The sequence below is a fragment of the Haliaeetus albicilla genome, chromosome 19 (assembly GCF_947461875.1).
Source record: "Haliaeetus albicilla chromosome 19, bHalAlb1.1, whole genome shotgun sequence".
Taxonomy (NCBI): Eukaryota; Metazoa; Chordata; class Aves; order Accipitriformes; family Accipitridae; genus Haliaeetus; species Haliaeetus albicilla.
This window is the reverse complement of record NC_091501.1, coordinates 25,742,515-25,758,923: the sequence shown is the minus strand read 5'-3', so window position 1 is coordinate 25,758,923 and position 16,409 is coordinate 25,742,515. Positions and strand designations below refer to the sequence as shown.

Sequence of the window (16,409 nt, the reverse complement as noted above, 5' to 3'; positions counted from 1 at the left end):
ATATGCCACCACTAGCCTGAGCCTCTGCAGGCACTGCTCTCTGAAGATCACATTACTTTTTTTAAAGCTTACCTTTATGTCTGCAGTACTTCCAGACGTAGAACACACATATCTCATCACACTTATCCTGTTTGTTATTTGAAGCTTTAGCAGAGGAATAGTCTTTCTTATCTACGGGAAGGAACACATGAGTCCTTATTGGCCCTACCAAAATACAACTTTAAAAGAAAGACATGGCATTTGGTATTTCATCCCAGAAGTAACAAGGAGTTGACTGCAGTAGCCAAGTCAAGCACTTTAAGGATCTGACTGTCCCCTGTACAGCGCACTGCATGAGTTAGGGCTTTGTGACTGACCAATAAACCCCTACAATGGAAGAAGGCTCAGTGGAGATGGCCAAGGGCAATGTGCCCATGAAGCTCAGAGAGTAACGTGGGGTGTGACCGACCATGGCTGTTGCAAAGAAGCTGACTTGGTCTCAACACAAAGGGGACCAGAGGGTGGCCTTTGCTGTAGATAACTGGCTATGTCAGCTGAGTGGATCAACCGGTGGTATAAACATTTCTCCACAGTTAGCCAGACCAGCATGGGGGCAGCAAATACAGGGCTCAGCTCAACACAGGGGTATAAGAACTAAACAGCTAACAAAAGAATTTCAGAGAGAGCAACGGGTTTGAGCTGGCTTCAACACACATATTCCTTCCTGGGGACTGGGGACATGCAGCATGATGGCGGTGAGCATATTACACAGACCTATAATGGGAATCACATTAGTATTCTGATTGAACGGTGTATTGCAATTGCTATATTTTGGTAAGACTAACTTAATATTTTTGTTTCCAGTGTATTTTGCATCACTCTGCTACATCAGAAATCTCGTTGTACTGGGCCTGGCTAGGATAGAGTTAATTTTCTTCACAGCTGCTCATATGATGCTGTGTTTTACATTTTTGACCAAAACAATGTTGATAACACAGCGATGCCCTAGCTTTGGCTGAACAGTGTTTGCACAGCTTCAAGGCCTTCTCTGTTTCTCTCTCTGCCCCTCCAGTGAATATACTGGGGGTGCACAATAGGTTGGGAGGGGACACAATTGGGCAGAGGACCCAAACTAACCAAAGATACAGTCCATACCACATAACATTATGCTCAGCAATAAAAGTTTAGGAGGGTTAGCTACCTTTTGCTCAGGAACTGGCTGGGCAGCCTGTTCATGGGAGGTGGGGAATGACTGCCTTTGCATCACTTGTTTTGCTTTGTTTTCTTCTTTCTTCTTCCACTTACCCTTTGCTTCACGCCCCCGCCCCCACCCCCAACCCATCTTGGCCCTCAAGTTTTCTTGCTTTTATTCTTTCTCTCCTCTTCCCCTGTCCCACTGGGGGTCAGGGGAAGTGAGCAAGTGGCTGTGAAGTGCCTAGCTGCCCACCATGGTTAACCCACAATACTCATGTAACATCAACTATCTTCAAAGAAGTAAATTTGATATTAAACATTATACCCTCCATGTGTGGAATATCTAAAAGAACCTGTTCAGAGACTATTGGACTCTGACAGGCTTTAAAGCTAAGGCCCTTCTGCCCAGGAGGACAGGAGATTTACGAGTTGCTATTCACTCACTGGAAGGTATATCAAGACAACTGCTCTACTGACAAAGCTATATCCATTCCCCGGGGACAGAAGGCAAGGAGAGGTATTACATGCATGGATACAACTCTGTCTCCTTCCCAGGAAGGAAGCAATGTGTCCAGAACAGTACAGAGATCAATCCCAGACTACTCCCCATTGTGCTGCACAATGCTTGGGCAGAAATCTCAACGTTCCTCTGCAGGCCGTCTGGTACTATGGCTTTCAGCATATGGTAGGGTAAGCACATAAGCTGCACTCCAACTACCACAGGGAGCTGTAGGGCTGTGTGAATCCAAATCCCAGGGACAACCACTGATCTCAAGACTGGAGGGTTAGAAACAATCCATACCTTTGTCTTTACTTCCAGCTCCTGCTGGCAACTGGTGTTGGCTCTGACCAGGTACATTGCTACTGCGACCTGCATGAGAAGACTGAATGAACAGCACTGCTAGACCAAAACTTCAGCTAGCTGGCAACATCCCAATTTGCGTGTTAAGGATTATGTCCATCACACATCTAATTTTCCACTGGTACTCCACTGCTGATACAAAAGATCAGCAGTAACAGTTACAAATCCCAGCTAGTCACGGTTACCGGCAGACACTCAATAGCAATTCTGCATGCAGCATATAAGACAACAGTAATGCAGATCTCCCTCCCACATGAGTCAGCCAAGAGTTACTCCATTCCTGAAAGCAGATCAATGGCAGAAGGGAAAAAAATATGTACATGTTGTAAGAGAGGAAATAGGAAAGCTGATTCTACATGGAAGCAGTTGGTACTTATCTAGATATTTACCTTCTGAAGGTGGCATATGCAGTGTGGAGTCCGCTGTCTGCAAATGCATCATTGAATCTTTAACATTTCTAACTGCCGTTTTTTTCAATGCATTTTCTCTTGGTTTGTAGTTGTGTACTGAAAGCACAGAAAGGATGATGGGGTTTAGCTGTGAGGTAAGCCAAGAACAGCTTCTACCTCTTATCAAACTCAGAATCCTATTTAAACAGTGTTTCTTACAACTTACTCTTCCCCTTCTTGAGTTCCTTGTTGAATTCCACATGCTTGTGATCACATATAGCTTGGATGTTTGAAGCTATACTCCTATCGACACCTCCAGCTTCCAACACTCTCAATGCATGAGTATCCAAGAGGTTATGGGACCTCTTGCATGGAACAAATCTACATTCCCCTTGGAGAAAGTGTCGACAAATATGAAGCCTGTTGCAGTTGTTTTGCTGGCTGCAGGCGCTATCCTTTCTGTTGTAAAACTGGCAGACCTAGAAGTGGGGAGGGATAGATACAACACGAAATGGAAAAGCACATTAAAATCAGTAATTTTTTCTTTGTTCTATAGGCATGCAGCTTTAACAGCAGCAAAACGGTGACTAAAAGGCATGTGTTCATTGTGACTTCTTTAATCTGGACTTCTTTAATTCCAATTTCTTGCACAAAAGAGCCAGCATTTTCAGCTGACTCACACATTTTCCATTTTGAAGTTGTGCAGAGTTTTTTTTCCAAGAAAAAGAAAAGCCAGTCTAACAAGCATTAATTTTTGGCACTCCTAAGCAAGACAGTTGCATAACAACTGAATGTTTTACAGTTATTCTATTAAAAAAAGAGAAAAACAGAAACAAACCCAACAACAACCCAAACCAAAACCATAACAAAGAGCAAAGAACAAGCGTCTCCATAAAAACATGTATATTGTGTCAAATAAGGTATTATTTCATGGAGCTGAAACTGCATTTGCACTTCCTATTTGTAAAGCTTATTCCGCATTGAAGATTTGGGCATCTAAAAATGGTAAGAAGAACGCTTTGCAATTAGAGTACATACGGAAAAAGCAACACACTTCTTTATTCCTCTACTCACCAAAAAAAGAGATATGCAGTGCATTGGACCCAGGGAACAAATCACACACCAAAAAATCACACACCAAAAACTCCTTCATATTGCCCACCAAGCACCACAGCAACACTTCTGCTCCTGCAGCACAGAGCGGCAGCCCGTAACAAGGAACCTGCTTTGAGGAGGACACACAGCTGCCTGGCAGACAGCCTCAACATCGCACCAGAACTGTCACAGATCCTCTCCCAAATCCTGTTCCAAGCAACAGAAACAGGTTTTATGCTGTGTTGCAATTGAATATATAGACATTTATGTGTCGACTAGGGAATTAAAGATTGCTGGGATGTCAGCGTTAAAAAGACTGAAACATCAGGCCAGTTTCAACTGCAAAACAACTCTTTACTGGATTCATATTCACTAACGATACCCATTGCCAAAGGTGAGTTCGTCGTCGCTATCTGTCAGTATCGGGTACAGAACAATCAGCCTTCACAAACTTACTCTAAATTAGGTGGGAGCATACAAAGACATGGAACTGATGTAATTTCAGTGAGCACTGATGGCTACTATCCTTGACGGTTCTTAGCCTCTGAGGGAAGCAGAAACCAAAGGGCGTTGTCTTCTTTCTTCCCCATCTTCCCTCTCTCATTGTGGATGCTTCTTGCTTTTCTGCCCTTAAGACCCCAAAGCATGCTCTCATTTGCTTTTGACATCTTATTTTTGGGATCTGGACTTGTTCTAGTTTTGCTTATTCTACTGGATTATTCTGCTTCCATCACATAGCCTTCCTGTGTGCTCTGCAGGATTTTAGTTCTGTCAGGTATCTTGCAGGTTTTACTTCTACATGTTTTCCTGCACCCTGTTTGTGCAACTGTATCACAACTTTCTATTTTCCCCTTGCAATTATGACTATTATTTATATATTTAAGCTTAACTGCATCACAAAACGCTATCAGTGGTGTTACAATCTGTTGGGTACCCATGGAAGGTGCTGGCAGACAGGGGTGGCCTCTGTGATAAGAAGCCAGGTGCTGCCTCTTGCCGGACACGGCTGGCTCCAACAGACCCACTGCAGGACACGGCTGAGCCCATCAGCCAAGCTGGTGGCACCTCTGGGAAAACACATTTAGGAAAGGGAAAAACACTACACAGTAGTGAGGGGAGGGCTGGGGAAAGTGTGAGAAAAAGCCCTGCAGACACCAAGGTGACAAGAAGGAAGGGGAAGAGGTGCTCCAGGTGCCCGAGCAGAGATTCCCCTGCAGGCCCACCTACAGCTGGTTGCCCAGGACCGTGTCCAGGCGGCTTCTGAATATTCCCAAGGGACGGAGACTCCACAACCTCTCTGGGCAACCTGTGCCACTGCTCAGTCATCCTCACAGTAAAAAAGCATTTCCTGATGTTCAGAGGGAACGTCCTGTGTTTCAGTTTGTGCCCATCACCTCTAGTCCAGGGCATCACTGAGAAGAGCCTGGCTCTGTCCTCTTTACACATTCCCCTTCAGATGTTTGTCAACACTGATGAGATGCCCGAGCCTTCACTTCTCCAAGCTAAACAGAGCCAACTCTCTCAGCCTGTCCTCATGTGACAGATGCTCCAGTCCCTTCATCATCTGAGTGGCACTTTGCTGAACTCCTCTTCCAGTAGCTTCATCACTCTCTTGTATTAGGAAAATAAATTTTGGAAAATTAATTTTGGACCTATTTTTAGCTCATGTAGCAGGCCGCTGTGGAAAACATAATGAGAAGACAGCGACTTCCAGTTTACCTGTAGGCCTTGGTCGCAGGGGCTCATACATTATCATTAGTGACAGCCACATAATGAGAGCACATACCATGCCATTAGCATGAACTGCCTTTAACAATACAACCTGCACGTACTGTTTGTAAGAGCTTGTTCCTATAAAGATGCATAAGAGCATAATGCTCTCAGTGAACCTCGGTGTACCGTCTAGAACATTCAGTTTTATACGGATAGAAGACCAATAGCTTTGGGGTTCTTTGGGGGAGTTTTGGGGGGGGAGGGGGGTGTTCCTCCCCCCCCCCCCCCAAAATATTATAAAGATATGAAGACCAGCAAGGGTGCTGAACCTCAACATGGATGGGAATTCTGCAGAGCAAGCCATGGTCCTACCGGAGAGGTCTGTCTGATGCTGTATTGTCATGAGTTCCCATGACATCAGAAGGGACACCTAAGATTTATTCTCATTATAACCTTTAGTAATAACAAGCTATTTATCTTAAGCATCATGTGCCTTTCTTAGTGAGATTCAAAAGTACCTGCACCTGCCAACGCAAAGCAATTATTCACCTACTCCAGAATTTTGGGTAAGTCACTTCATTTTTCTCTCCTTCATTGTCCCAATTTTGCCCAAGGAGAATGCAGAAAGGCTTATCATCTACAGAGCCCTCTAAGACCTATGTATCAAGACCATATGCAAGTGCTAGGTAATAAAAAACAGTCTTGTGGGAGATGTTTTGCAACTTCAGTCACTAAAGAACTCAAATCTTACACCACTGCCAATGGAGGGTCTTCCTCAGTTGAAGAATGTTGCTCTGTCTTGGGCGCCTGATACCACTCAAAGTGCTACCTTCATCTAAAATGTACATGGCTCATTTAAGTGCCTACCTAACAAGAAAAGTGAGTTAAGGCTTTAAACATGCAATTTGTTTTTCCACCCCTCCAAGCGGAGATAACTGTTCAAGTTACTGAGCTGGAAACAAACAGTTAGTCCAACATCCGCCAGAGACAGACAATCAAGCACACACTAAGGGCTGTGATACAAACTTGTAGAGTAGTCCCTTGGTTCGAAGGAATAATATAGTTCTCTGGGTATTTCTAGAAAAACTTAAAATCACTGCTTCCTTAATAGGTCTTTCCCCAACCCAGACTTTCCCCCTTAACTTCAATATCCTCTCCTTTCTAGAAACTTTCTCCTCCAGGAACATCGCTAATCAAAACCAGAAGCAGAGAGCATAGTTTGTCACACAGCCTGAAGCTGGTTTAAAAAATACCAAAAAAAGCATAAGACTTATGTCAGACACTGGTTTGGGGGGCCAGAGCACAGGAATTGCTTTTGTGCTTCCATTTTCCTGCTCAAGAGAGTACAAAAAAAAAAAAAAAAGCAACTAAAATACAGAACCAGGTAAAAGCTGAGAGGGTACTAAAAATACAAACATTTTGTCTGGGACACCCATTACACAAAATGTCACTTTAGGGTAGTGGAGATACCAACCACTTAATTTACAAAGTGAAGCTCCCAAAGATTTAGACACTGAATCTGGTTGAGAGCAATTTCGTAGGGCATCTAGAGGAAGATGCATTAAAAGATATTATTAGTATGCATGATGAAATTTTTACACAGGAGCATCAGAATAAACTACCAAACCAGAACAAAGTGCTGCCTCAGCTAAATAGGGAATCCACTGTTTAGCTACATCAGGAAAGCACACTGCCCCTTGCATTTGCCAAGAAACAAAAAAAAGGAGAGCCAGAAAGAAGGTGAGGGAAAGTGTAAAAACTCCTGATTTGGGAGTGCCGTTGTGTTTTTCTTACCCTGCACCCCAGTTCAGGTCACAAAAGACCTAAGTTTCCTCTTGCTTGACAACTTCATACATGCTATTTGTCAGCACACAGCCAGTCGGAATTTCTAAGCAAGAAACTGCAAAGTCAGCTTTCACACCCCTCTCCCCAGCAATCAGGTTTATAAATGGTCCGCATAAATCACTGTTTTCTGTTGTTTCTGCTATGTTACTCCATAATAGGAGTTAAGGTGCTTGATTAGAGCTAATTAATGATGCCTGCCAGCAGTGAGGGCTGAACAGATCTATAGATAAGAGCTTAAGAGTAATACCAGTCAATGGCGGTTGCTATCTGCTCATTATTGGGAGTAATTAAACAAGAAACACTTAAGTTTTAGATACAGCTGAGCAGGACAAAGATATTATTAACCCTCGTCGCTCATCACCACCATACTACTTGAATCTGGTAGCACAACATATTTTAAAACACTTAAAAAAAAAAAAAATCTATTTTGTCAAAGCCCAGCACTATCACAGCAGGGAATAAGAAAACAATAGAGTTGTTATGCTAACAGATCTGTGGTGATTATAAACTCCAAAAGGCAAGGGTAACAGGCAGTACTCTGATAATTCCTTAACCAGCTGTAGCCAGAACAGGATATTCTTGGCTTTGAAACAGCCGTATCTTGAAGATAGCATTGCCCTTATACACACATGCAGAACCAGAATGGATTGTTCAGCCTAATTTAACAAAATCAATGACTTGCATACAAACAGGACAAAGGCTGCCTCGTAGAAAATTAGTGTGCAAAAACTCAGTACACTTTGGAAGGAGCAAATTTTACACAAAACTAACTGCAGTCACTTGGTCATTTTCTTACAGATTTTTCTTACCCTCAAGAACCAAAATGTGCAGGCCTACTGTCCTGATTTCAGCAGGGATAGAGTTAATTTTCTTCCTAGTAGCTGGTACAGTGCTGTGTTTTGGCATTAGCACCAGAATAATGTTGATAACACACTGATGTTTTAGTTGTTGCTAGGTAGTGCTTATCCTAAGCCAAGGACACAAACCAGGGAGGAGGCGGACAAGAAGCTGGGAGGGAGCATAGCCTAGACAGCTGACTCGAACTAGCCAAAGGGATATTCCATACCACAGAACATCATGCTCAGCATATAAACTGGAGGGAGTTGGCTGGGGGGATCCCATCGCTGCTCGAGGGCTAGCTGGGCATCGGTCAGCGGGTGGCGAGCAATTGCATTGTGCATCACTTGTCTTTCCTGGGTTCTATTTCTCCCTCCTATTGTTATCTTCCTTTTCATTACTATTATTATTATATTTTATTTTATTTCAGTTATTAAACTGTTCTTATCTCAATCTATGAGTTTTACTTTTTTTTTTTCTGATTCTCTTCCCCACGCAACCAGGGGGAGGGAGGAGTGAGCAAGCAGCTGCGTGGTGCTTACTTGCTGGCTGGGGTTAAACCACGACACCTACATAGGCTGGAAAAGGAAAGGGGCCCTGCTTCCAAGTCTCCATCATCTCTTGGAGAAGAGCCAACAAACTGGTTTTTGGTCAGGCCTTTTATCCTGTAAGCACGTACAACTATTGTGATCTTTCACCTCCGCCTTGCTTACCTCAACGTCTGTAAATCTCTGGTGAAGTTGCTGACTTTTTTTTATTTGCTTGTTTTGACTAACTTTATGGCTATCCTGTTGGGATAACAGGAGTGGCACGCAAAACAGGCTGTAGCCTTGCTGTCCACTGCCTGCTGTCAGACAGCAGGTCTTCTGCTGACAAGTCAGAGATGACATGGCCTTATCCAGGTGCAAGCCTTCTGGTATTTATGTAAGCAACTCAACCCTCAGTGTTTAACAGTTTTATTGCTGTTATTTTTTTGGTTATAAGTACACAGCACTTTCACAACTCTGGCTCTATATTGTTTCTTCTGGTGCTTTCACACACAGCCATTCCCATTCATACTTCATTCAGACTAAACTTCAGACTACTGTTACATAACTTAACAGCTTGAAGTTGAGATCAGAACTCCATATTCTCACTCGCCCTCTCCCATTCCTAATTAACAAAAGCTTCTCTTAAGAAATCAGTACAACTCACATCAGGGAGGAGGAAAGGGTCATTCTGGAGAAGCAGGACTCGCAGCTCATCCTCATTAAGGCCAGACAGCTCATGGGTCTTTAGAACTTTTTTGTTCTCGGCATTGATGATGTCGTGCAAGTACTTACAAGATCTGCAAGAAAATACACAGAAATATCAATGTTTACTTCTTCTGTCAAGTTGATTTAAAGAAGTACCTCAGATAACATGCAACTTGAGAAAAGCCATGGGGAGAAAGATAGCTTGGCAAAAGTCGCGGTGAACATTTAGATGGTCTCTGTAATTAGCTAGAAAATGGACCAAACAGCATAATAACTCTGTGAAATACAGCAGCATTATTATCCCCATTTTAAACATTGATGTGGCCAGACCACTTTTAAGAAAGCTAGCAGCACAGATTTGAAGCCAAGTCTGACTACCTCACACTTCCTTCCCCTCCAGTAAGAGGCAAGTCAAGTCACACGACCAGAACAGCTAGAGGGAAAGCTAATTTTAGAGGAATACATCAATAACGGTGAAAGTTGCAACACCCTTGATTTTGTGAATGTAAAAGGTTTTTGTCCTGGAGATGGAATGTAAAGAAAGATGCAAGAATCTGAGAGCACAAAACAAAGAGATAATGAAGTTGAAAACAACACAATTTGTTATCTTTACTGGCAGGGAAGTTTAAACAAAACAAAACAAACCAGACCTAAAAACCCAAGTTCATTAACTTCTGAGTTTTGGATAAAGAAACAATTAAACGACAATAGCGAAGCCGCTGGTGCCACTAATCCAAGAAAAATGTCCGAAGCGAGTATGAACTAGAGAGATTGCAATTTTTTTTGCATCTATTTGAAAAGATACTGCAAATAAATAATATGAGGAGAAACACAGTCAACCTGTGCATTAATCAACGCAGTAAAATACAGCTTCCTTACATCTTGCTCTTCAAAAGCATGATTTGATACAGCCTTAAGACTAGATGTACTCAACCAAAAAAAGTACCTGTTAATCTGTCAGACTCAGGTCTCTGCTCCCCTTATCCCTTTCACCTCTAGTTAACTCCTGAAACTCCCCTTGTGAAAGCTTTTTTACCTCATGCTGTGTCTGATCCAATCCTTCTCTACAGGCCCTTGTGTAGTCATTTCACCCCGACCCCATGCTACCTGTTGGACACAGTGCTTTGTAAGCAAATAAACAAGAATGCAAAGTCTAAAGGGCAGAAGTGTGCCATCTTTGCTCCTAAGAAACAGTATCCTAAGGATATTAGATTCTGTAGGCACTTGATTAACGGCTGTGAAGGTAGGTGAGCGACAGAGTATTTGAGGTGGGAGCCACCACCAGCATTCCTCCAGAGTTAACTTCAGATTCCACCAACAGGCACACAGTGATCTACATCACTTGAGCATGTATTTCTAAGTCAAAGGTTGAAACAGTCCACAAATACAATGATAACTAATCAGCTGAGTTTAATAACACATTTAGAAAAAAAGCAGTGAAAAGTTACTTGCCAGACACAAGTTAAAAACAGGTTTAACTGGACTAAAATCCTGATTCCACTAAATAGGAAGACCCCAATAACTTGCACAGACACTTTATCTTTCCACAGATTCTAAAACAAAAAGGATGCAAGATCTGGAAGCAAGGCTAGATTTTATCTTATTGGTTAAAAAATATTGTCTTGATCCATGTGGTCCACCTAGCAGTATTTCTGCCCCTTCATTTTAATCAACCTCCCTCCCACAAAAGGCATACTCATTGAGTACATAATAATTATATAATAATGATATAATATATTATAATACAACAATAATATAATATACAGCAATTATATAATTATAAAATTATTAAATAATTATTAATTATTAGCCTATATAAAGGTGATTTTAAATACTTAGTGCTATTGAGAGGATAGAATTGTTTATCATTACAAAGGGAATCACCTCATTGCACTTTTTAGTTCACATGGAGTCATCCAGCACAAGTGCCTACGTGCATTTTAAGGTATTTCTAACAGTGAATAACATGGAAGCTTATCATACCGTCAGTAAAGAGAGAAACAGTGAGAAAATCTTAGCATCCTAATACTTTACTAGGACCATTCTGAGATAGATGCAGCCTTTCCCCTCCATGTTTTTCAGACCCAAGCGCAGAGCGAGCTATTTTGCTGGGACAGAAGAGGAAGAATCTGGTGGGGTATAAGCATTTTACTAACACTGCAACAGTGCAAGACCTGGGGCCTCGGGGCTTAAACTGTGAATTCTTACAACAGAGCTCACTGCTGCCGTTGATTGTCACTGAAAAGCTTCTGGTTTTCACTTCTGCGTTTGTTTTTTTGCCTCCTTTATCGTTATTTTTTTAAACTAGGTACCACCTTTCGCCAGTCTGTGCCTACAGAAGCTGCCGGGCCTACCCTTCCTACAAGTTCTCTGTATGTCCAGAGAACAGGACTGATGTACATGGGAAATTAAACACTGCTTCTCAGAGAAACAGCTGTACGTGGAGCAGTGACTTGCAGCAAAATTAAACGCTCATAACTTTCTAGAACAAAACCAGATAGCATGATAGTGTTGGAGATATGCAAGAAATAAAAAAAGAATGCTACTTCACCCCTGTAAGGAGTAAAGGAGCCCTGAGATACAGGAGCATCCAGATAAGCACAAGGGGTACTCTACTACTGATAAAATCAAGTTCAGCTACTTGAACTTTGAGTGAACTATCCTAACTAACAGTAAAAACCCCATCCTTGGGTAGGGAAAGCCCCCTACCAACAGAAGCCCCTTCCTCACTGTTGTGGTTTAACTCCAGCCAGCAACTAAGCACCACAGAGCAGCTCGCTCACTTCCCCCCCACCCAGTGGGATGGGGGAGGGAATCTGGGGAAAAAAAAAAAAAAAAGTAAAACTCGTGGGTTGAGATAGGAACGGTTTAATAGAACAGAAAAAAAGGAAACTAATAATGATAATGGGAACACTAATAAAATGACAATAGTAATAATAAAAGGATTGGAATATACAAGTGATGCACAATGCAATTGCTCACCACCCGCCAACTGACACCCAGCTAGTCCCTGAGCGGCACTCGCCCCACCCCCACTCCCCCCAGTTTATATACTGGGCATGACATCACATGGTCTGGAATACCCCTTTGGCCAGTTGGGGTCAGCTGCCCTGGCTGTGTCCCCTCCCAACTTCTTGTGCCCCTCCAGCCTTCTTGCTGGCTGGGCATCAGAAGCTGAAAAATCCTTGACTTTGGACAAAACATTACTTAGCAACAAGTGAAAACTTCAGTGTTATCAACATTCTTTTCATACCAAACTCAGAAACATAGCACTGTACCAGCTACTAGGAAGACAATTAACTCTATCGCAGCTGAAACCAGGACACTCACAGAACATGAGCAGTAAAAAAGGAGGATGCCGTGGCTTTTAAGTGGAGATCAAGCTCTTCACAACCAGGAACAAGGGTGACAAAGTGAAACTGTAAAAGTACTGGTAACTGTTTCTCAAACGTTTAAAGGTCTGCTGAGTGTTCAGCAAGGTGTGCTAGATCTGTGGAGTCACCACCTGGCACCCGTCTCTGCGCAGATATGACATAATTATCTCTGTTCTGTGTGTAATAGGCTCTTTGCGCACCGGGTGAGGAACCCCATTTTGGGACAAGACTAGCACTTTGCTTTTTTCTTAGTAGAGAAATATTGGTAGGCAAGCAGCTTTAACACCAAAAAAAAAAAAAAAAAATCATCATACTGACAAAGCATCATGGTTTAGGCCCAGCCAGCAACTAAGCACCATGTGGCTGCTCACTCGCTCCTTCCCCCCCCGCTGCGGTGGGACAGGGAGGAGGACAGGAAGAAAAGGTAAAAACCTGCGGGTTGAGATAAGGACTGTACGATAAGGCAACGCAGAGGGAAGAAACGATACCGATACTACCCATAAAAGAATATACGAAGTGAGTGATGCACAGCACCATTGGTCACCACTCGGAACCCGATGCTCAGCCCGCTCCCGAGCTGCGATCCCCCACACTTCCCCCCCCCGCAGTTTATACCGAGCATGACGTCACACGGTATCGCATATCCCCATCCTGCTTGCGTCCCCTCTCGCGAAAACAAACTTTATCCCAGCCGAACCCAGGGCACAAAGAAAACCGGGCTTCCGAAAACCGAAACCGACCGCGCTCGCTCGGGGCTCCCACCAAACACACCGAGAACAGCGAACGAGTCCTTCGCCGGTACGGGGCTGTACGCGGCGGGGGCGGGGACGGACACCGGGCCTCTCTCCTCCTGAGGGGAGCCGGGGCAGAAGGGGCTTCCCGGTGAGCGGGAGAACCGACGGCGCCCGGTTGCGGGGAGAGGCCCGGCGGGGTTCGGGTGTGGGGGTGCCCCGGCCCCCCCCGGCGCTCTCACCTGGGCCCCAGGTTGCACCTTCCCATGAGGTGGAGCTTGCAGAGGTGCAGCCGCTCGCAGCCCCCGCACTCCTTGCGGACGCAGGTCCTCACGGCCGACACGGCCAGGACCTCCGCGCCCCCGCCGTCCCGCAGCACCAGGAACCGCTGAGGCCCCGCCGCCGACAGCGTCTCCTCCAGCTGCTGCGCCGAGAGACCGACGCACCCCCGCAGCTCCGGCAGCCCCAGCCGCCCGCCATGGGCGCAGAGGGTCTTGGTGAGGAAGCAGCACACCGCCGGGTCGCTCATCGTCCTCCCTTCGCCTCAGCCAGACGCGAAGCGACGGGACGAGCCCGGGAAGCGGGGCGGGACTGGGCGGCCGCCGCCCGGGCGGGCTCGGGAGGAATCGAAACCGAAGGCGGTGGGCGGGGCCTGCGGCTGAGGGAGCGCTGTGAGGGGTGAGGCGGGAAAACGGCGGCGCCGGCGCCTGCCGAAGGGTTTCCTCACCTCGCCGCTGACTTCTGCCTGTGGGGAGCACAAAAGTAGGGGTACGGAGCGTTAGGGAGGAGAAAAACTCGGCGCACCCGAGTGATTCTACCACTCGCGTCGAAATGCCGCGGCTCGTCTTTCTTCCAGGTTGGCAGCCGGCCGCCGGTCGACGCCGGCTGAGGCAGCGGGCGCCCTGTCAGGGGGTGCGAAGCACAGCAATGGCCCCCGTTCCCACTGGTGGTGAAGCGGGGCTTGGGAGGGTCTGCGGGACTGGGGAGAAGCACGGCAAATACTGGAGCGGGAAGACAGGGAGAGGGGGCTGAGCGCTAAATCCATTTGAGATGAGCTTTCGCGCTCAAACTCTATGGCGATGCAAGCTTAAGGGGCACTTAGGTATCAGCTGCTCCCTCTGGATCAGGAAGTTAATCTCGAAAATAAAGTGAATGCCAGCCTGCGTCGCCTGGCACTAATGCCTGGTTTGAAAGGCACCTGAAACTGCGCGGTCACAGTCGCGATCGCTGCTCAGGTCATACAGAGAGAACCGCCTCAAGGACTGGGACCGAGGTGGTGCAGTCTGTGGTTTTGCTCTTTCTTTGTGGAAGGGAAGGTTATGGAAGGATCTTTTCCTTGGGTATATTGCCCCATATTTGCCCTCTTGCTATGATACATAACAAATGAAGTAATTTTAAAAATGCAATAGAAAAGGAGAGGTAGAAGGAGGAGTGTCCTGCATCACTTCCAGCTTTAGAAAAGTAAATTGATAGTTCTGGGCTGGTTTATATTCTAGGCACGCGCACATGCATTCTCAGGTGGTCAACAGGTTGCCGAGGATGGTAAAACTCAGATTCATACCTTGTAGTTTCAAGACTGACTGCTAAGGTAGAAAATGATTCAAACAGTGACTCAACAATGTATTGCCAACTCCAAATGGTAGATAATAATCATGAATCAGGCAAACCTTTCAGTCATTTTCTTACATTTATTTGTCTCCTGTTTTTCAGCCAGTTCCAGTGAAAACATGCATTTATGCATTAACCCACTCAGAAATCGGAGCTATACGGGCAGAGGAGCTTTACTGGATATTTTGTTGGAACAGTGTTAACAGCAGGGAGCAGGAAAGTGAAGCGAAGGACTGAAAATGGAAAGAAGCTGCAAATACAGTCTTGGCAAGCGTGTTCTATTCTACACTTAAATACACTTCAGAAGGGTTTTGGATCAGTCCTGAGTGAGAGCAAAGAAAGAAGTGTTACTGGATTTATTCTGTTTGTTGGTATAATGTTTTGCAAATATGAATGCCCCAAATACTTGACTTCCTTATCAACTACAAACGGGAGGGGTTTATGTGAAACAGCACAACTGGGTGAGGCAGAAGGTAGCACTGTATCGAACAGTTCCAAATCGATATTATTTTCACAGGGCGGTGAGTGATTCCAGCCTTAAATATTAAGCCATTTGCTTAAAGTTAGAAACCACTGAAAAAGTGGCTGGGTTGATGTAACTTCCTGCTGCTGCTAAAAATGTAATCCCTGTACATCTTTCTCTCTGCTGTCCTCTACTTCCAGCTGTAATATGTCCTTGTTTACCCTGGTTCTGGTATCCACCTGACTCCTTAGCAAGCCGAATCAGCTTTCAGAGAATTGAAACTGAAATAACGATTGGTATAAGCGAAGTATGAATGGAAATGGGTGTGTGTAAGCACCAGAAGAAACAGCAGAACAAAGGTTAAAAAAATGGCCTGTCTTGATAACCAAAGACACAGTTTAAGGCAGTAAAATTGAGAAATAACATTGTTTCTCTCAAACCAGGAAGACCTGCACTCTGTAGCATAGACAACTTGTCTGCAGAAGACCCTACTGTCTGACAGCTGGACATAGCAGGAAGGTACAGCACATCACAGATGCCGTTTCTTTTCCTTTTAGTTCAAATGGAAGGAGACCATAGCCTCAGAAACTCAAAATGAAGAAACACAGAAAATGAGCAAATAAGTTGCCTGAAGTGAGTGAAGGCAGAAGTAGCCAGACCAAAGCACAAGGATGCCACCATAGTAACTGCTGGGTCTCACTAGCTTTCATACCCACTATTGGGCATAAAAGACCCGTGGGAAAGACTGAAGGAGTTAATGTCTCAAACATTGTGGTGGGGCAAGTTCTGCATAATGACCAACTCTACATAGCAAGGAACCACAGGTGAAAAGAAGCTGATCAGCTCAGCACAGGACATCAGCAACAGGATAGGTGTGCCCAAGGGTGCACAGTTCCGTGTTCTGATATGCTGAGCAGGCCAGCTCACCGTGCATGGCCAAAGATCAAACAATGGTCATGTCTGCAGGCAAGAAGTTACTCTCCAAATGACCCACAAGCATCCAGTCCTGATTTCGGCTTTTCACAGCATAACCACCGACCCATTTCCCGAAGGTTCTGAAAGCACAAATGGTGCAGGACACCTA

At 44.8% G+C, this 16,409-nt stretch overlaps 1 protein-coding gene across 1 annotated transcript in view; it reads right to left on the bottom strand.

The window, feature by feature from the left end:
• Positions 1-13,866, bottom strand: part of LOC104316708 (protein mono-ADP-ribosyltransferase PARP12) — a 30,738-nt gene extending 16,872 nt beyond the window's left edge. Inside the window, exons 1-6 of the mRNA XM_069806888.1 lie at positions 13,497-13,866; positions 9,109-9,241; positions 2,651-2,903; positions 2,425-2,541; positions 1,976-2,044; positions 73-171 (exon numbers count right to left, since the gene is read on the bottom strand). Of these exons, the coding sequence (XP_069662989.1) occupies positions 73-171; positions 1,976-2,044; positions 2,425-2,541; positions 2,651-2,903; positions 9,109-9,241; positions 13,497-13,783 (958 nt within the window). The 5' untranslated portion in view covers positions 13,784-13,866. The remainder of the gene's footprint in view (positions 1-72; positions 172-1,975; positions 2,045-2,424; positions 2,542-2,650; positions 2,904-9,108; positions 9,242-13,496) is intronic.
• Between the last annotated feature and the right edge of the window lie 2,543 nt (positions 13,867-16,409).